The sequence below is a fragment of the Lynx rufus genome, unplaced genomic scaffold (assembly GCF_022079265.1).
Source record: "Lynx rufus isolate CCGP_SWC_20201006 ecotype Redwood Valley unplaced genomic scaffold, mLynRuf1.p SCAF_1, whole genome shotgun sequence".
NCBI lineage: Eukaryota > Metazoa > Chordata > Mammalia > Carnivora > Felidae > Lynx > Lynx rufus.
Window position 1 is genome coordinate 80,739,331 of NW_025814823.1, and position 20,866 is coordinate 80,760,196.

The 20,866-nt window shown below is 47.5% G+C and overlaps 1 protein-coding gene across 1 annotated transcript in view; it reads right to left on the reverse strand.

Annotated features, from left to right (window-relative positions):
• ANKRD10 (ankyrin repeat domain 10) overlaps nucleotides 1–19,892 on the reverse strand; it is a 33,799-nt gene extending 13,907 nt beyond the window's left edge. The window contains exons 1-4 of the mRNA XM_047081775.1: nucleotides 19,557–19,892; nucleotides 16,549–16,701; nucleotides 12,274–12,365; nucleotides 718–953 (exon numbers count right to left, since the gene is read on the reverse strand). Of these exons, the coding sequence (XP_046937731.1) occupies nucleotides 718–953; nucleotides 12,274–12,365; nucleotides 16,549–16,701; nucleotides 19,557–19,766 (691 nt within the window). The 5' untranslated portion in view covers nucleotides 19,767–19,892. The remainder of the gene's footprint in view (nucleotides 1–717; nucleotides 954–12,273; nucleotides 12,366–16,548; nucleotides 16,702–19,556) is intronic.
• Nucleotides 19,893–20,866: the final 974 nt, after the last annotated feature.

The window sequence follows — 20,866 nt, forward strand, 5'->3', positions numbered from 1 at the left end:
TAAATATTCTTACCAAGCTATGAATCTGTCTTGTAAGATATCTTATAGGGAGGAATCTACACACAATTTTGTCTCCTAGACCAAGGGGAGGGTTTTCATCTCCCAGGGACTGGGTGACTGCTTATTTGCAAACTCCACCAGAGTTATCTGAAGACAAAAAGGTGGGAGAATACTTACAACTAAAATAACTTACCTTAGAGACTTCTCCTCACCGTCCACCTGACACCCCAGGTCTTGCTGTGACACACAAACCACCCCGTGGGGCGTGGGGACCGGCTGTGGCCAGGGCACAGCACGGGTGAGGCAGGGGGGCAAACCTCTACCTGCTCAGACGTCAAACTGTGTTTTGCACCCAGACCAACAATGTCAGTCACAAGCTCAGGAACATTCACAGGAAATAAAAAAAAAAAATCAGGCACAGTGGCAGATTTTTTTAATAGTTATATTTCAAACAGGTACAAGAAACGAGAAAAATCTTTCTAACTCATGGCAGGTGGGCCTGGGTGTGCAGAAAGTTACACCGGCACATCCACACCTGGGCTGTCGACATTCCCTCTCATCCGCTCCTGGGAAAATCACCACCACTGCACCAGGACCCTCGGGGCACACTGCCCCTCAAGTGAAGGTCTCATCTGGAAGGCGCTTCCGGCCGTAAAAAAGAAAACGTGTTACAGAAAGCAGGAGCGTCTGCCCCCCTCGCCCACCAAGGGGTCTCACCTTCGGTCCTAGCCTTCTTTACTCCAAAGGGTTCCGGGTCTTCCAAGCATCTCTTGCGATGTGCTCCCACACTAGTATGATTAGGAAATATGTTCTGCTGGCCCCCATTTAAGGTGCCATTATTATAGAAACGGTTCAGATGACAATTCTGCAGGTTCGAGAGAAACTGGGTGCACTCTTGGAAACCCTGGGTGTGGGCAATGTCTGCTGCGGTCAGGCCACTGGCGTTCCTCAGGCTGTGTGACACAAAACACCGAGTTACACCCCGTCGGCGTCCTCGCCTGCTCTCTGCCCCTGCCGACCTGACTACCTCACGGGGCAGCGAGAAAATACACGTTACGGCGAGGCTCCCTTACAGGGAGCTCCTCACCCCAGCTGCGTAACTAACTTCTCTCTTAAGCACGTCTGATTATGAAGCATGATTTGGGAGATAGGCATTTCAAAATCAATACGCTAAACTTTAAAAAGGCATCTTCCTATTCAACTTCTCAAAATCATTTTTTATGTCAGTCTGAAGAACCTAAATTTATGCCAACTTCAGACTTACCCTGAAGCAGAATTCTATATTATCTGCACTTAAGTTTAATAATCCATTCCTTTAGCTTCAGTAAAATCATAACAAACAAACATGTACTGAAATTGTCCATGGCATTCGTAACAATCGGCTCTCTCAAAAGAGTGCATTGACAAGCCAGATTTTATGCTAACGTGTGACACTGTAAGTGGAAGTTTAGAAGGCTGTCCTGACATTAAAATCACTTCTCCGCGTGGCCGGAGACGTGAAGTGCTAAGTTCCCGTGTGTTTCAGGTCAGTTTCTGGCCCTGCCTGGAGCACCCCACAACACGTGCACGGGCCTCCCGGTGGAAGGCCCTCCGAAGGGCCCGCGGCATCTCTCATGGCAGAGGGGGGATTTTCCACAGCAGCTCCCATCAGACTCAAGTACGAAGTGGTGGCAGAGCGTCATGTGAACAATCTCAATGACACAAATAGGAAGGAACCACCTGTGAAGCTCAATTAGGAAAGAATAAATATGAGAGGAACAAAAGCAACTCCCTGTTGAGGTTCCCCCGAAAGACCAGAAAAACACGCGCTCTGTGAAGTCAACCTGTGAACGAGCGAAACAGGCCGACAAACCGAGAACAGAGGCCCCACACCGCCTACTCCTGCACAGAGCGAGGCCACAGGCCCGGTACAGGCGGACTGGATGCGTGAAGCTTGCTTCCCGGGCTAACATCCGTGCAGCGACACCAGAGTGAAAACCACAGATCCGGGACGCACAGGGGTTCCCACCGAGCCTTGTACCCATACTTCCAGCCATCATACTCCCAGAGCTCCAACCTCAGGAATGAAAAAAATCTGTCTATTTTGGAATCATAACCTGTCTCCACTCTAAAGCATAAGATAAAGAAATGTATTACAGTTTGAAGAAAGGAGAAAGCCCAAACCTGGGTTGAACAGAAATAAAAGACACAAGACTCGAGAATCCCAGAACCAGCAATGTTTTCTTAAAAGTGTGTAAGGCAGTTGTGTGCAGGGCTAATGGGGACTAAAACTGACTTCTTGATTTCACGGCTGTAAATTCTGATGAGTGCTATTCTACAATTTGGTATTATTTTTAATATATGAATTCAATAGAAAAGAAATGCCGAAGATTGGACAGTGTGGTTACGTTAATCTCACACACATAAAATGATCAGACGCTTGGTTTTTGAAATCATGTTATTGATGTAAAAATGTTAAAATGAGTGTTTGGCTGGATGGTTTTCTGAAACGGTGTATTTCATCTCTAGGAGCTATCCCAAGCACAGAGAGTCCGAAAAGGTCTACTCTATCAAAAATGTGAACAGAAGGGGCGCCTGGGTGGCGCAGTCGGTTAAGCGTCCGACTTCAGCCAGGTCACGATCTCGCGGTCCGGGAGTTCGAGCCCCGCGTCAGGCTCTGGGCTGATGGCTCAGAGCCTGGAGCCTGTTTCCGATTCTGTGTCTCCCTCTCTCTCTGCCCCTCGCCCATTCATGCTCTGTCTCTCTCTGTCCCAAAAATAAATAAACGTTGAAAAAAAAAAAAAAATTAAAAAAAAAAAAAATGTGAACAGAATAGGTAGCTACATGGAAGGAAACATCTAACTCCTCAAAATTTGAAAAAACGTAGGCCTAGAACATATGCCAAAGTTTATAAAATGATCACTCCTGTAAAGAAACACAGACTTGCTCTCCAAAATCATAAACGGAAATGAGAAGCTGCTGCCTGAAATCAGGACAAACGACGTCGGCAGGAAAGATCCGAGTGAGGAAGAAAAGCACACGAGTTTCTGGATGGTTCATTCGCCACCCGGGACTTCACCGAGGAAAGTGGAGACGCTTAAGGAGACGACTCCAGTTGCTGAAGAGAACAATTTCCCAGACACACTCAAGAGCTTCACTTTCCTCTCAGAAACACAACACCAGGCTGGACTGGGGTTAGAACAGAGAGCTTACTGCTTTCCCAGGAAACAACCTTAACACAAGTAAGCGACAAATCAGCACCAACATCCAGAGAGGAGACCACGGAGCCTGCAGACGCCTGAGAGCAGGAGCGCACAGAGACCTGAGCAGGAAGGCACGATCTCCTCCCCCGCAAACGCAGTCACTCGCCCGCACACCACGTTTCCAGATGGCAGGAGGGATCACCTTCAAAACTCAAAAGGACCGCAGCCAACTCACGCCATGTGCTCCCCACGTGGGACCCCACGTGCGGACCAAGCAGGGAAGAATGAGCAGCCACGGGTCTGGACTGATGCTGGTTCCACACATGCTTCTGTGGGGCCAGGAGTCAGAGTGATGTGAAAGGGAGAGAAGACATGCTAGAAGATGTAAGGACAGAACCTGGGACACACGGTGACTGTGGAAGAACTAACCGGGAGAGAACAACTTTGGCACGATCCCTATGGTATTACCAGAAATGGGGACGTTCACCATCTTTACTTTGTTCCCACTGAGCTACAGAAGATTCCAACTACAGCAGACCCTTGGACAATGAGGGGATGGGGTGCCTCCCGCCCACCCCCCACCCCCCGCCCGGGTGCAGTGGAAAACTCACACTAACTCTGACTCGCCCAGAATTTAACTACTGATAGCCTACTGTTGTCCAGAAGCCTTACTGAAAACACGAAGAGTTGATGAACACCTATTTTGTATGTTATATGTATGATGTTATATGTATGATGTGTTATGGCCAGAAAAAACACATTAAGGAAATCGTAAGGAAAATATATGTACAGTATGTACTGTATTTATCAAAAACAAATCCACATATGAACGGCCGTGCACAGTTTGAGGGTCAACTGTATATTCCTTCTTCTGTTACCAAGGACTGAATGTATATAACACATGGTTTATTTAACAGCATTTATACTCCTCTTGGGCAAAAGGGTCCGTTTATACCTGAGTCTGGTACACAACAGAATCCCGTTTATCTGCCTTCACTCTTCCATTCTGTACTCTGTCAAATGTTCAAGTCCCTAATCCTGCTCTGCTTACGTTTAAGAGCGCGGCTTCTCCACGGCAGAGCGCACATTACACAAACTGCCTGGGAAGGAACGCGGGCTCCCTGATCCTGGGCAGGCGCTTTCTCTAGAAATGGCTGGAGGGTAAATACTGCAGGCTCCACAGGCCACACCCTTGCTCACAACCACTCAGGCCTGTCCTCGTGGCCTGAAAGCAGCCTTGAACAATATGTACACAGTAGAGCACGTCTACGTTCCAGTGAAATTTTGCTGATGGACATTAAAATGAAAATTTCATATAAATTTAACTTGTCACAGAATAATGGTTCTTCTCCTGATTTTTGTTCAACCATTTAAGAATGTAAAAATCATTCTTAGTTTACGGGCCATACAAAAACCAGCAGCACAGTAGACCCGCTGAGTTAACATCTGACCAGTGGACGGTACTACTAACTAGTCCCCTATTTTTATAAAACACGTCTGACCATGCGTTCGTTCCTCAAAGCTGTCTTTCCAGTAATTTTATGTACTATCCAAGCAAACAAAAAAACTTTTTTTAAAAAAGTTGCCAAATTGATTACACCACAAAATGTTAAAGGGAAACTTTAAAAGCATGTGAAAGCCCAAGAGAGCATGTGGAAAGAAGTAAGACCATCATTCCTACTCCATCTGAGTGTTTCGTTAGATGTTCTGGTGTCTTGCAATCAGGCAATATGCTTACTATGAAGGAGACGAAAACTGTCTCTGTAAGTCTGAATTCCGCAACCGTTTTTCATAGTTTCATAAAGAGGGAACTTTCACATGTCCTACAGAGGCTGGAACCCACATGGGGTTTCCATCAAAGACTAGAATAAATGATCACTAAATGGAAGAGTTCTCAAGGCCTGAAATTTTAACGAAAGAGGCTCATGTCTTCAAATCCTTTCTTCATATATGCTTTCCCACTTGTTCAAGCACGTTTCAAGTTTGATGTTTTAAGAGTTGAAACGGTAATCCTGGTTAAAATGTACCACCAATTCACCGAGCCTTTAAACCTCTGTGTTGCAAGGTCATGCAGGTACTCCACCTAAGCTCTCTCTGCTATGTTCCTGACTGTCAGTGCAAGCCAGGCATGGACCAGGACTGCACGCTGGCAGGTGGCTACTCTCACCTCCCAGTGCAGCACTAGGTCTGATCCCATGCTCTCTGAAAGCCAAGCCTTCCCCCTCTGGTCCACAGGTGTTCAGGCCACGTGGGGCTATATAGCCATGTGCACTGCTGACCCCCTAACAAGCTCAAGCGAGGCACTGATACAGATGTTAATCAGAACTGCTGTCTACACACGCTAGTCCAGAGGGAAAGTACCAATATCTGGAAAATTATTTAAATATACTCTCAAAAGCTGTATTCTGCATGAAAACTGGGGTGGTCCTGAAAGCACACGTTACTGTTAGCCTCATCTTGAAAACAACACATACTCTCGGCATCTCCACGTTGATGCACTTGGGTGAACGTAGATGACGTGTGACCTAAAATTCACCTCTGTCCATTTCTGCAGACAAGAACCCCTGTGGACATGCTGTAATGTCATTCTAAAAGCTCTCCATTCATCCTCTGATTCCAGTTGAAAAATCTCCGAAAACGGGCAGAGATTTGAAAAATGAGACATCAATCAACTTGATGCTCAAACTGGGTCAGTTTGTTGAACTTTCAAAGTTAATTTCCTTTTAAAAAGAGTGGACAGGACCAGATTTTTAGGCTGGTGAGACCAGTCTGCTAAAATTTCTTACGGCAGCCATGCCGACAGCGCCTGAACCTGCAGATTCTGGTTCCTGTGACGCTCACCGCGACCGTGAAAAGCGATCTTTGAGCAGGCCACTGGTTTCCTCCTGGGGGGGGGGGGGGGGAGGGAGTCCTGGTACTCATTTGAAATCGCAACACAGGGGCGCCTGGGTGGCTCAGTCGGTTAAACGTCTGACTTCGGCTCAGGTCATGATCTCACGGTCCATGAGTTCGAGCCCCGCGTCGGGCTCTGTGCTGACAGCTCAGAGCCTGGAGCCCGTTTCAGATTCTGTGTCTCCCTCTCTCTCTGACCCTCCCCTGTTCATGCTCTGTCTCTCTCTGTCTCAAAAATAAACAAACGTTAAAAAAAAAAATTTTAAATCGCAACACAGAAATACGAAAGACATCAAATCATCTTCACTGTGAATTATTCTGCTGAGTAACTGGCAAAATAAAGTGCTATTTTTTTTAAACTCTACTGAACTTAAAGAGGTAAATGCTTGGAGACTGTATTTCCTGCAGTAAAGTTCTGAACGGAATATTAACACTTACTGTACCGAAGGATGTCTCCCCAAAGCATTTAAAAAAAAAAAAACTCCACCCTGCTGCCAGCTGGTCCTCCGTCTATTTTCCACTTACAGTGTCACACCATGGGAATGTACGAGAAGCCGTTCTAGCAACAACAGTTTTCGCTTTAATTTGAAAAACCACGGATCAGGAAATCACTGAAATAGAATTTTTAGAATCTGAGCTGTCACATCACCTTCAGGATGTTTTCTTTTTGTTAATGCCATGTGACAATACAAAAATAACCACAATTTTTATATAAATAGTATTTCTGTTAAAATTCTGATCTCAACTTAACTATTGTTAGTTACAAATAAAAGGTAGGTATCATAAATTAGGGTAAGCAGAGCATGCAAATCTACAGAGTCTATGTCTGAGTTCCTAGATTAGCATGAAAACCAATCACCGCAACAAATACCTCAACATATGCCTCGTGTGGAGAGAGGAGGCCACACTGAGCGCTCACTGCCACAACCGTAAGGTTTTCGGAGAGGCCCCTGTGGCAGTTTCAGTGGTTTCTATATGGAGTGCTCCCCCTTTCTAGGGTTACTTGAAAAATCAAGTCAATTCGAATTACGTAGCTGGAAAACATTGACACGCGTAGTTTTTACAGATTCAGAACCTTCTTTGTGATTTAAAACGGGCAATGGTTCATAACACAGGAAACTTAAAATATTTGCAGGCAACATTTGGATTAAAAATACATATACATACATGAGGTGCAGAAGCACATGTACTGAGCGTAAGCCACTGGCGTGTGACCACCTTGATTGACCAAGAGCTGCCGCTCCCCAGCATTGCCTCCTGAATTACCGCTAGTAAGTACTGTGTAGCATGGAGCCAATTTAAATATGCCAACAGTTCAGCAAAAGTTTAACAGTACGGACTAAAACCGTTAACTCACGATTCTGGTTACTTTAAAATTTGGTATGCTGTATCTCAAATACATTAGTAACTATTCCTAGATGGAAATAAGCAAATACATGGAATCGTTAAAAAAAAAAAAAAAAGATAAAAAAAAGCATCACTAAATGTCCATTTGTACAGACAACATTAGCAAACATCTAAAATTTCTTCAGCAAAAGAAAAACATGTGTATTTTTAACCCTTTGGTATCCAAACTCTTAAATTTTGAAGACTTTCTTAAATATAGTCTTCAAGTAACAATAGGAAGAAACTTTTTTAAAGTATTTACCTGAATAAATTTGGTGCCAAGTTTTCATTTCAAGGTCAATATTACTGAGGATAGTTTTATACTGCAACTGAATCCCAATTATGTTTCCATACATTAAAGGATGAGAGCATCATTCAAAGAGTCAGATAAAATTAACTTAATATGCTCCCACTATAATTTAGCAAAGGAAAAAGATCTTTGGCTATAGAAATCATCGGTTATTTGAAAGCACTATTTATAAAGGCAGTAATTACACAATTATCAAAATCTAGGTGCTAGTCAAGGTATTATGAGATTAATCAAACTTCTAAACTAAGTCTGTCGACAACTCTACAATACTGTCAGTCCACCTCTGCTCCCGTCTGGCAGGAGCCATCTCAGGAAGGATTTCATCCACGGTGTCTGTAGCACCTCAGCAAAAGGGGAAAGAGCCAGCAGAGAGCAAGATCAGACCAGTTGACCGCAGGGACAATGAGCTAGGGGAGGCAAGAGCAGGAGGGGAGCAGGACTGGAATGCAGAGGATACAAAATCAGAAACTAATTCAGAGTTCCAATTCCGGTAAATTTCATAGACTGTTATTCTTAAGGGCAAATAAGTGAACAAATGAAAAGAAACCACAAATTTCAAACATGAATGAATGGCTAAAAAAATAATTCTGGGCAAGAGTTGCAAACAAACTTGCCACAAGGAACATCCAATCTGCTCATCACACGTAAATGCCCTAAGGGGAATTCTGCTTCCAGACAGGGCTCTACAGGCAAGGACGCAGGCTGGGTCACATAGATATGACCACCACTTTGGAGCCAAACTAAACCAACTGAATTTCAGTTAAGGACGTCTGGAAGTTCAGTAGTATGTATACAGTTTTTGTAACATTAAACAAAAACCTATCAAGACCACAGTGCAGACTTTTGTTCCTACAGCCGACTGTGCCTGTTTTCTAAATTAGGCAAGAGAGATTTTTTTAGAGTGAGTCACTGAACTTGCTTACATAAGGCTATTGGTGCTTCTCCAGTTATCTGATGACCACAGTTAAGTTCCTCTTGGGATCAAAACAATTAAGTTAAAATATATGTAGCCCATTAGAAGGTCTGGTCACCATGGAATCAGTGGCCTCCCCGGAAACGCTCTCTTATCCGAAGCCACGGAGACCCTGCCATGACCTAATTACACACTAGTGCCCGTATGTCATGGCATGGAAAGGACCAGCAAATGTGCCTGAGACCCAAGCACATCTAGATGCACTCGAAGTCCCGCAGAGTCCCTTCAGGTCTACTCAGAGGCAGGAAAAAAGCTATCTCAATATGTGGTTGACACGGAAACGTTTTCCACTTTACCTCTCAAGAAAACACTGGTGCCAAAATACTGAAAGTAAAGATAATCCAAGGCTTGAAATGTCAGTTTACAACGTCAGCAGTAAGAAGGTGTCCTTAATTATCCGCAGGCAGTCGGCAAGTTTTCAAGTCTGTCTCCAAAATCACATGAAGACTTAATCTTATACTATTACTTATTTGAGTGTCGAAAAGAAAAAATGGGGCAGTGACTGTTCACATGCCCTCCATGTGGGCAGCGTTCAGGTTTGGCCTGCAAGACAAAGTCAACTGTCAGGTAAGCAAGGCTGGGGACAGGGACAAGTAACTGACGTATGGACACCCCACACCTGACACACTGGAGGAGGATGGGGCTGAGGACAATCTGCAGAGATGCTGATAATTTAAAGTCCACACACACGCAGTGTGCTCACAGAACTGCCACTTACTCCTGCGTTATTTTTCTTTTTGGACGTAAACAGTGGTAAATAACAATGACCATCATCTAAGCCAGATAACAAAACCTCACGAGAAAAAGAAAACTTGGCACCAAAACTCAAGATGTAAAATAAGAGAAGGAAAAAAAACAAAACTCCATCAACATACTCACGTGTGGTGCTAGAAAATGTAACACACGATGCACAGCAGCTGACATGCGTTATCTTACAGATGCGGCCTATATTGACAAGTAAGTTATAGAACAAACCATTCTAGCCACAGACGCCTGGTACGCTTGCCCTCACCATTATCTACCCAATGACCAAAAAAGCAGCAACTTAAGACTTTGGCCACTTTATGCAGCTGATACATAAAAAAAAAAAAAAAAAAAAGTAGGAATTAATAACAAAATTAATAATTACCACCAAGTGTGACAAAATACTAACATGAGACAGCTTTTAATCTATTCGCAGGAAAATAAAAAGTTTATATCATCTCCTAAATATCATAGCATGTAGTATGAAGAATTAAGAATCTGGCCCATTCTGAACTGGAAAAAACATAAGTAACTTTAGGTAAGTAAATTAATACTGTCCCCCGTGATTGTCTTTAAAAAAACCAAACAAAAGGCATTTTATTTGCCACGACTACTCTTTACCATGAGGAGCATTATAGGAAACAAGTAAAATAGATCTAAGTACCATAATTTGGGGGACACAAACTGTTATTTGTTGGTAGGCTAACTGTGTTAAACTTTATAGTTTAATGTGCGAAACAAATATCAAAAAGCAATTTATAAATTAGCTTACTAGCAAAACTGGCAATTTATCCAGATGTTAAACTAAATAACCACATAAACAACAGCAATAAATAATGATTACTTGTGTGCTCTGTCTCCAGGCCAAAGACTTAGAATTTTAAGAATCGCTTTTGGCTACGTGGCTCAGGCTAAATATTTCTTCTAAAAACCATCTGAAGGTTCAGGCAAGGGAGATCACCATAATGCAGGGTCTCGAGGGAGAGGCTCTTATACTGAGAAGGAAAAACAGACTGGCACTCGAGGCTGTGCTCAGTCACACTTGGTGGAAAAGAGACACTCGAGGGTCCTGTAACCAAGGACAGAATTATAAATAAAAGGTTCTCATTTTAAAAAGACACCTATTAAAAAAAAGATATTATTTACGATAAATATTTATTGGCTCAAAGGATTAAGCTATTCACTGAAATGAAGAAAACTAACATCTTAGTAATAAAATGTTCAGGATCGATTAGACTATAGTTTAGAAAAATAAGTTGTTAAAGAGGTCAACTTCTAATTATTCATTATTTCAATAAATGACAAGTGATTTAATCATTTATTTTATGACTCTGTATTTCATAATCAAAGCTTCTGTCATTAAAGATTTTAGTTTTTAATCTAAACACAGCTAAGAAAACTATGAATATAACTTCACTGTGAAGCAATCCACTGAGCATCGTCTCAAATTGTATAATATATATTCATATTATCAATTGTTTCTACATTACCTTAAATCATAATTACATATGAAGTCACGAGGTTCCCTGCAATGTAACAGTTAACACAGGGCATATTTATCATACTAAATTTCTATGTAAGTAAAAATTCCAAGCCCCAACTAATGACTTGGCTTAATAATATAATACTTAATGAAACAGAAGCTCAGACACTAGGAGTCTAACGACAGCCCCTGAGATTACAGCCTGTAATAGGCTTCGCATTAATCTATATGGTTTTGCTGTCCAGGATCGAATTTCAATAAATGTATTATAACACAGAGTCAAAACAATGAAGTGGAAACCAAAGGGTTAAACTAAGTTAGTTTTGTGGGTTTATTTCTCCCAAAGTCTAAAATTTTCACATTTCCAATTAGAATAAAGTGGTTTGTAATTAATTCTTATGAGATACTCTAGACAGAGTAAAACAAAAAAGCTGATATTATAGTTATTTTGGTTATTACAGCTCTATAGCTTACACTCAACATTTAAGGGTGAAAACCGCATCCATTTTGTTAATGCTGTGAACTGCAGAAGAAAAATTTTTACAATATAAATCTTTAAGAGAAAGTTAATACAAATGAATTTAATATCTAAACTAAATGCCCACTGCCATGACTAGCTAATGATGTTTGCATATAAGATCACATCTTCAAATTAATACACTCAAATATTAACACTGTTCTATCAAACCATAAATAAACTAGCTGATGTAAACTGGGAGAAAACACGATTGCAATAATGTCATCAGTGTGAAGAACTCAGAATGAGTCTCAAGTCTTTAATGTATATGGTTCCATTTTATGAGAAGTTATAAATCATTAAAAGTCAAAATAGGCTTTAAAACATCTCACATCTGCTAAAAGATGAGAAAATCACAACTTAGAAAAGCAAACTGTCTGCAAGAATTTTGGGACCGGAGAGGCTGGAAAAGATTCTCTAACCCAATCCAAGGCCCCCATTTTGAAATTAACACTGGCAAAAAGAAGTCTGAAGACTTGCCCATGGTGACACAACTAATTGGTGGCCAAGTCAACAATGCCAGGTTCCAAATTTAAGGAGTTAACTGCCATTTCACCCTGGCATCCTGTCGTGGCAACAGTTCTGCGGCTGCTGTGATGAAGCTCCCTCTGCTAGTCGTCAACCCGCAGCGAAACCTCGCTCACTAACACCAACTGGTCTACAAAGCACAGTTCCATTGCTAATATAAACACAAACTTGAGGACTGCTGCTTGCCCTCAGTGGTGCTTTCTGGAAGCACAGCGCCCTGACTACATCTTCGGGGGAGGAATGTGCGGAGGCACTTACTCGACGTGAGCCCCATTAGCCACCAGGGCGCTGACGCAGTCCAGGCTCCCAGAGCGGGCCGCCTTGTGAATGGGGGTCTCGCCCTCACAGTCCTGAAACAAGAAAGAGCACACGCAAAATATCAGCTCCAACAAGACTCTGACATTTGGAATAAAATACGTGCCTCATTCACCTCTGAAACCAAGCAACATGGTGAGTCAAAGCGCAAGCAGGGCACAAAGAAATGTGGCTAGAGATGCGGGAGGGAAAACACAGTCCGCCAGGGAAGGGGCAGGTTCGCCTTGATTCCTCGGTCAGCAGGGACGGCACGTACGTGCAGGACAGAAGTTTAGAAATGATCTTATGCTAGATCTTAGCACAAATGTGTCGTATGTAAAACCCCAAACAACCATCCTCTAACAGGTTAAAGAGAAAAGAGTAACCAAGGCCAAGAACACAGGACATAATGTCAAACGTCTGGTCTGGTCCACGTCTACCACAGGGCTGGCCTGAGCTGGGGCATCACCAGTGGCTCCTTTGCATTTCCTGCCTTGAACTTGAATTCAGACCGTGATGGCGGAGGCTAAAGGGTCAGGAATGAGGAGAGAGAGAGAACACAGGGCCGCACACAGCCAGCTTCACATCCAAACTCAGGATGCGTGTGATGGGCAACTTTGTCCAAGGACTGGGAGAAAGTCTGTGTCAGAGAGATTCACGCTGGAGACGGCAGAGAGAGACCAGACCCTGGGGAAGGACTCTGAGGAGGAGTTAGTTCATAGTTCACACTGTATGAATGGGAAGAAATCTGAAACACAATTTCATTCATAGGTTCTCGGGTACAGAGGAGGTAGAGAAAGATACAGCAGACAGAGAAGGAAGTCGTTTCTGTTGTAGGACTTCCTGGCGGGGAAATGCTGACGGAGTCCTCACACTTCACCGTCCCTGGAAGCTGAACTTGGCAGCAGACGACCGCACGTAACAAAGGGGGGGCCGCTGTGCACCTGGCGTGGCGCTCGGAGAGCAGCTCATTCACCAGCGAGACACAGCAGGGGGCCACTTCTTCCGGTGCACACGGGCTTGCACATGGGCTCACAGGGGACACTCCAGGGTGCGGGGCGGTAGCTTATTTTCCAGAAAGATGTGCTCTGAAAGACTCCGGTGTGCAGTGGGGAGAAAAAGTATGCACATTACTTAAAAAAAAAAAAAAAAGAAAAAAAAAGCTCAAAGGGGTATAGAGTTCTAAACAGAACAAGCCCATTTTTGAAGCAAAAAACACAGAATCTCATGTGGCTACACAGGAAACCATCTAGTGAATGGAGACCCTTAATAAAGCAGAAACCCATCTCTATCCTCCCAGAAAGGTGGGGAGGGGGGATGGGAGGCACATGACAAGGACAAATAAAGATGACACAGAGGTATGGCCAGGAAGAGTGGAATGGAGATGTGGGAGGGGGCGGGGGGGGTCGTGCCACCCCTGACTCCCTCCCCCAAGAAAACAGGAAAGGGTTTTTTCAGCTCTCTTTGCAGCAAGGAGAAAAGGCAAAGGTTTGCTCTATTACTTCAAGACGGCAGGACAGCAACAGACAGGACAGAGCAAACCAGCTCCTGCTCTGTGCCCTGCGAGGACAGCACCGTCTAGCCGGGCAGGAAGAGCAGACACCAAAGAGAAGTGCAGCCAGAGAGGAAGACTGAAGAGCCATTTTAAGGCTACTCAAGGCTCAGGTTCAGGCCAGTCACATTCCAAAAATATCAAATATGGTGTCGTCTGATTCCGGAACTATTGTGGGCAAACTGAGTAAGAGAGGAAAGTGGGAGAGGTGCCAGGAGTGCAAAGACAGATGAGTCACCTTGCATTTTAAAGAAAGAAAAGTCTAGTTCTAATCCAGTTACAAGAAACTAAAAGGGGTATCAAATTGCACCAAAGTTCTAGGAAGATATTAAAGGCATGGCCTGTAAATAATACGAAAAGTGATGCCCGTGGGTAGTCCGCGCAAAGTGACCAAGAACAAATCCCCTGAAAACTTGCCTCACTCCCTCTCTGGGTAAATGCGCGACTCTGAGCCTTCAGACAGGACATCTGAGTCCAGTAACCCCGTGTGCCAAGTTCACAGATAGCAAAGGAAGTCTCTGTGAAACTCGAGAAAAATGAATTTAGAACAGGTAGGAACTAATATGCCACAAGATTAGGTTAGAAGATGGGTCAAAACGGGGGCATCCAATTTTGGCCTAGGTCATGATCTCGAGGTTTGTGGGTTTGAGCCCGATGTCAGGCTCTGTGCAGACAGCTCAGAACCTGGAGCCTGTTCCACACTGTCTGTCTGTCTGTCTCTCTCTCTCTGCCCCTCCCCTGCTCATGCTCTAAGATAAACATTAAAAAAGAAAAAAAAAAACAAAAGATGGGTCAAAACTAATAAAACAGTTATAAGAAGAAATGCCAGGGGAGGTTCAAATCCACTACACACACAAACAGAAAACTTTAGAGAACCCTGGACCTGATTTTCTGACCGTCTGTGTGGGAGATGAGAAAGTGTCTACCTTAGGGTGAGTCAACACTTGCTGGGGGTGGCTAACGAAAGGGCTGTGTGACCTCAGAGGTCGCTGGGTGCCTGTCCCAGCAGGCCAGCCGCTAATCCAGAGCAAGCCGGCATCTGAGACTCAGCCCGCAGCCTAACACATGCGTAACACGGGAGACCACAACTGAGACCCTTTCAAGAACAAGGGCAGGACGCTGGTAACCCCAGGTGACCACCTCGGAAGGGAGAGGACTTGAGGGGAGCGACAGGAAGTGAGGTCTGGGGACTCCTGTCCTGGGAGCAGGACGCCAGAGGGTGTCCACACAGGACTATCTAGAGCAGTCCTGTCGTCCAGGGTAAGGACTACGCTGCTGTAACACGTTACCTGAAAACGGACTCTTCTAGATTTAAAAAGATCTGAAAGGCAGCGCCAATTTCTTTAGATTTTCTTCAGATCTCTGTAAATTAGATGCTATGTCACAACTGAATGAAAATTAACCCAATGTTTTAAATTCCACATTAACGTTGGTTATTAATCACTACCATTTGTGGATGATCCACATTCTGTCAACAAGGAGACTGAGCCACAGAACAAGGAGCTGCCCCAGGCCAGAGAGTGGGGGAGGTGGCCACCCCCAGGGTTCTGCCAGGAGGTTGGGGAGGAGAGAAACAGCACCGGGACAGGCAGGTTGGGACAGGCGACTCCTGGCGCCATAACCGTGTGGAGCAGACAGCCAGAGCCTCTGGTAAGAGCAGCGGCATGTGCGGTCACCCCCTGTCCCCCGATCCCTGCTCTACAGCACCGATACAAAAGCCTTTCCTCAATCATGGTCTTGGAGGTGTGCAGCTGAGTTACTGGGAAGAGAGGGCTCACAAGCTGTTATACCTGCTTCCCATCAAGGGATGAATCTTCAGACAGAAACGTGGAGAAGAAATAAAAATGGTTTTGCACACAGTAGGCCCCTGATGATGATTAGTAGAAAAAACATATAAAACCAGGGTAAAGAGAAAACTAGGAAGGCATAAAGGCATCCCCACAGAGCCTGAGGCACAAGCCCCTTAGATGAACTGACCCTCAGGGCAGGGTCTCCCCCTGGGGACCACTTTGGTCAGACTAGCCTGAGTCGTCTACACCTGTTCACGCACGAGTCCCCAGTAAGCAAAACTCTCTCCTTGAGGTTTTTTCAAGGAAGTGAAAGGAGTAGTGAGAACACACCATGAAGTACATGCACGTGCACACTCATGCTTGCACACTTCAACACACAATCCCTGCACGCCTGCTGTCCGGGTGACCACACGACACCTGCTACTTAACTGCGTCCGATCTCCACCCCCGACTGCTCCCTGAAGCAGTCCTGACTCAACGCTGGTCGGCTCGCTCACCATAACTTAACCACACACAAGATTTAATAGCCACTTCTTCGCCAGCACGGGTGTGTTTCACAAGGATCTGTGCACATGAAGCGAAGGCAGCTGTGAGCAGGGGAGCCAGGAAACCCGGGCTCCAGGCCAGACTCCTTCAGTCACCAGCTGTAACTGGGGGCAAATCACCTGGGGTCACCAAGGCTCTAAGTCCCCGAGCAGGTGAAAGCACTCTGTAAACAGAAAGCCCTGCTCTGTGAAGGGCCTATTATCCACAAGTAACTCAATAAACAGAAATTCCAGTTAGCCCAAAGGTTAAGATATCAAACTCTAATTAAGGCCTCACTTTAAAACTCAACACCATGTAATTACAAGTAGAAAAAGAAAATAAAAACCAAGTTAATCATCAGCACTCCCTTACCGGTTTGTTAATGCTGGCTCCAGCTTGGATCAACCAGATGAGGCACTGAGGGTGTCCCCCGAAAGCGGCGATGTGGGCTGGGGTCTGTGCGTAGCGCGTCGTGGACACGTCCAGAGTGGCCCCAGCTCTCACCAACTGGATCAGGCAGTCCAACTTTGAAAACAGCAGGAGGGGGATGACACGCATAAGTGTCGTACACTATTAAACACCACACACGCCATTTCAATTCTATGATGTAGATAAGTGGCATTTTTTTGTTACCATTTTTTTTTTCCGTTTAAGGGAACACAAGTTGTTCCTTTGCAATACAAATTGTAAAAAAGCATTTAAAAGAGTTATTTTTCCTTGTCCTGGTAAAAAAAAGTTCGTACGCAGGAAGAAAAGTAAAAACTATTGATGTCACACAAACTTAAATAAAGACCTCTCTGCCGTCTGCACATGTCCATACGATGCAGCTTCGGGGACTCGGGTGAGAGGCCCATCCTCCAGACAAGTCAGGAACAAGATGTGCAGAGTGAGAGGTGGCACTCAGTCCCCCACCCCCGCCTGGGGGAGAAAAGGGCCTCACGAGTGACTAGGAGACCACACTCCACAGCCAGGCGCCCATATCATCCTAGCTCATCACACTCAACAGATGTGCAACACATGCCTACCGCAAGCCGGGCCTGCAGTCCCAGATGGCCTGCGGTCCGCAGACTCACACTGACAGCCCCCCCCCCCCCCGTGTGTCCTCAGACCGAGGGGCCGGCCCCCTTTACCCTCTTGAGGCACAGGGCAGAGCTCACAAAAGAGCTCTCCCTGCCAACGGCTGTATTCCAGGAGACAGCCCTCAGAGAAGGACAAACGGCCACACCCCAACCTCACCCCACAGCTCTTATCGTCTTTCTGCGACTTAAGGTCAGGTCACCGTGATCACCCTGTGCAGGAGATGAGCCCTCATACTTTGGAGCACCCAGATTTAAAACACGCTCTCTCGGTCTTCTAGGAACTGGAAATCTGGGAGTGACGGCTCATAGACACACCGTTGGTATACTTTCACACACCGGCTTTATTGATGGACCCAGTGAAAAGTGACAGTGCCAACAGAGACAAACAGGTGTCAAACCCCAAAAACGGCAGAAACAAGGATGAAAATCAGCTGGTGTGCCAAAACCGGTTAATCTCATAACATCAAGAGCTCCTTAGACTTAACTCTGTCACCTATGCGTTCACTTTGGCAAACTGGGTTTGGAATGCTGGAAAGATACTGTTCCATGCGACAACTTATAAAAGCAAAGTGTAATTAGGGATTTTAAATAATGCCTAGTTCTCGAGGAAAAAATAAGCCTCACAAAAGGTCAGGCAGCGTGCATAATTGGCACATTGATAGGAACACCAGCTTGAAAGTTGGGAATAGTTCATAACGTGCAGGCCTGAGGACAGCAGAGGCTTAAATGTACAAAAAGCAGGGAAGCTGCAGGCGATGGGGCAGGAGGGACTGGACTGAGAACCCGGAGCCCTGACTCCTGGCCTCATTTCTGCCCCAACAGCTTTCTCACACTGAAGTAACTAACTGCCTCCAGCTATATTTGGTATCCAAGGTTAACCGACAGGAGGTGGAGACTTTCAAAAAGTGAATTCAGTGGGTTTTACTTCTTACTTCTCATAAAATATACATAACACGCAACTTACGATTTTTAAAGCATGTTCAAGCCCTTATAGCTACTTGTATTCCCTAGAGCTACCTAGGGGCACCCGTGGGTTGGTAAATAAATACTCTGAATGAATGTCTGTAAGGCTGTTTTAAACACCGTCCGGAATGTACCAGATTGTCATGCAATACTGTGTCACTCTCAACTGGAGAATAAATCAACAGGGGAGCCTTTTCGAAAAACACTGTCCTTGCCTGTTACGGGGTAGTCTTCCCCCAAAACACTGAGGGACAAAAGACGTGGAGAACCAACGCTCCGAGTTACCCACCATGTAAACATAAAGCAGAGCAAGACGCACTGGACAGGGGACAGAGCCTCAGATGGGGACACACAGGGCTGGGGGGGTTGGGGGAGAAGGGCCAGAGGGGCTCCTGTACTCGCGCCTGCTAGCAGGTACAGACGGGGCGCTGGCGCGGGGACCCCCAGCGGGCACGCCCTTCCAGACCCGGGCTGGGGTCCTAACCGCTGTCCTAACCCCCTCTCGTTTCCTCCACCAAAACCACTCTGACTCTCCCATTTCGTGAATCACAAGCGCTGTCCCAGGAGATACACCTGTACTGTGAATGTAGCCGCAAGGAAAGCAGCCGCACCGACTAGTGACAAAAACACGTCCCTGAAAGGAAATAACTCACTTCACGTCACTGCACGCTTCTCCACAAAACCCATTCTCCATTTCGGCCCCGGCTCCTCGCTTCACGGGGAAAGCATTTTTTTTACACGTCCGGAATTCTGGTACATCAATCTCTACCATTAAAGCGCTGAAATGCAGCGTGGACCTCAGTCGCTGACTCGCCCTGAGCCGGTGATTACGAAGCGACGGAGAAGGGGACGCAGAGGACCCCCCCGCCCGGAGGACTCCCAGCAGCCCGGTGCAGCCCCACACCAGCCCTGGGTCCAGACAGCTCGCGCCCCGCGGGTGTCCGCCCCCATGGCGCCGGCAGCACAGCTCGCAGCTGACCGCGGAGGCGCGAGCTGCCCAGCCCGCCGCAGCCACCAACTGCCTCCGCCAGGCGCGGCGCCCCCGCGAAGCCGGCGCCGTTTGAAACTTGCGCCGCCGCACATGCGCCCGGGGCCCCTCGGGGCGCCGTCGCCTCGGGGCCTGCTTCCGCCTCGCGCTCCCGGCACGCCCTGCGCCCCCCTTGGGGCCCCGACCGTCCGCGCCGCCGCACATGCGCCCGGGACCCCTCGGGGCGCGGGCGCCGCCGAGACCCCGCTTCCGCCCCGCGCTCCCGGCACGCCCCGCGCCTCAGCCCCCACCTTCCCCGACCCACCACGGGAAAGCTGCGGAAAATGGCGCCTTAAAGCGCCCGCGCCCACCTTGCCGAAGTGCGCGGCCCAGTGCACGGGCGTCCAGCCGTAGAAGGAGTCTTCGGCGGCCAGGTGGGCGCGCGGCGTCTGCTGCAACAGAGAGCAGAGCGCGGCCAGGTCCCCGTCGCGGCAGGCGCGGTGCAGCGGGAAGCGGAGCGACAACAGCTCCTCGCTGGAGAAGCCCGCCTCCACGCCTGCGCCCGCTCCTGCCGTCGACATGGTCCGTCACCGGAGAGCGCGGGCTAGCTGGCCGAGAGGACGCGCGGGTGAGGACCCGAGAGGCCGTTGCCTGAGCACAAAGGAGCGAGAGTGCCGCCGCCGCCGCCGCGTCCCGCCGGCTGCCGAGCCGAGCCCAGCCGAGCGCGTACAGGGGGCGGGGCGGGGGCGGGGCCTACCGCGGGCAGGTCTGAGGCCCGTGCCCGCGGACGCCGGGTCTGAAGGTGGGGCCTGCAGTGCCAGGGGGCGGGGCCTGGTGGGGCCGGGGCTGACTCGTGGAGCAAGAGCGGGCCAGGGAGCAGGGGGCGTGGCCTAAGCGGAGGCGGAGCCTGGAGAGCAGGCGAAGTGGCCTGGAGCAGGGGGCGGTGCCCAGCTGGTCCTGGGTAGCGGGCCTGGACCAGGAGGCCGGCCGGGAGTGGGGCGGAGCCTGGGGAGTCCGTGATGAGGCCGGGGGCAGAGGGCGGGGCCTAGTGGGGTCCCGGATGCGGCAGACGCCTGGAGCGGGAGGTAGGTCGGGAGAGGGCGGGGCCTGGGAGCGGGCGACGAGCCCGGGGGCAGGGGGCGGGGCCTAGCGCGGTCGGAATGGGGCTGATGCTCCGAGCCCGAGGCTGGCCGGAACCTGGAGCAGGGGGCTGGGAATGGGGAACCTGGAGCCGGGAACGGAGGGAGGGGACTCGGGAACCCGGAACGGGGACTTGGGATCCGGGAACGGGGAGTGCGGGGGCGGAGAGCCCGGGAGCCGGGACTGGGAGGCGGGGAGCGGGGAGCTGCGCCGAGGCGGATCCCCGGCCGCGCGGGTGGGGTCGGCTCTCAGCCGCGTGCCCCACCCAGACCCCAGGCCCCGCAGTCCAGACCAGCCTCCGCCCGGCTCCGTCCTCTCCAGGCGCCTGCCTGTCGGGCGAGCTTCGAGAGCAGCCAGCAAAACCCTGGAAAATCCTGTCAGTGACAATCACAATGAGAATCACAGTTTTCTTACCAGGTTTTTTCCTCTGATTATGAGTAATACGTGAATATCAATAATTTCACTATCGAGGAATAACTACTATCAACGTTTATGGGTAGTTCCTTACAGTACCTTTACCACATAGTTTCGTTATATATAT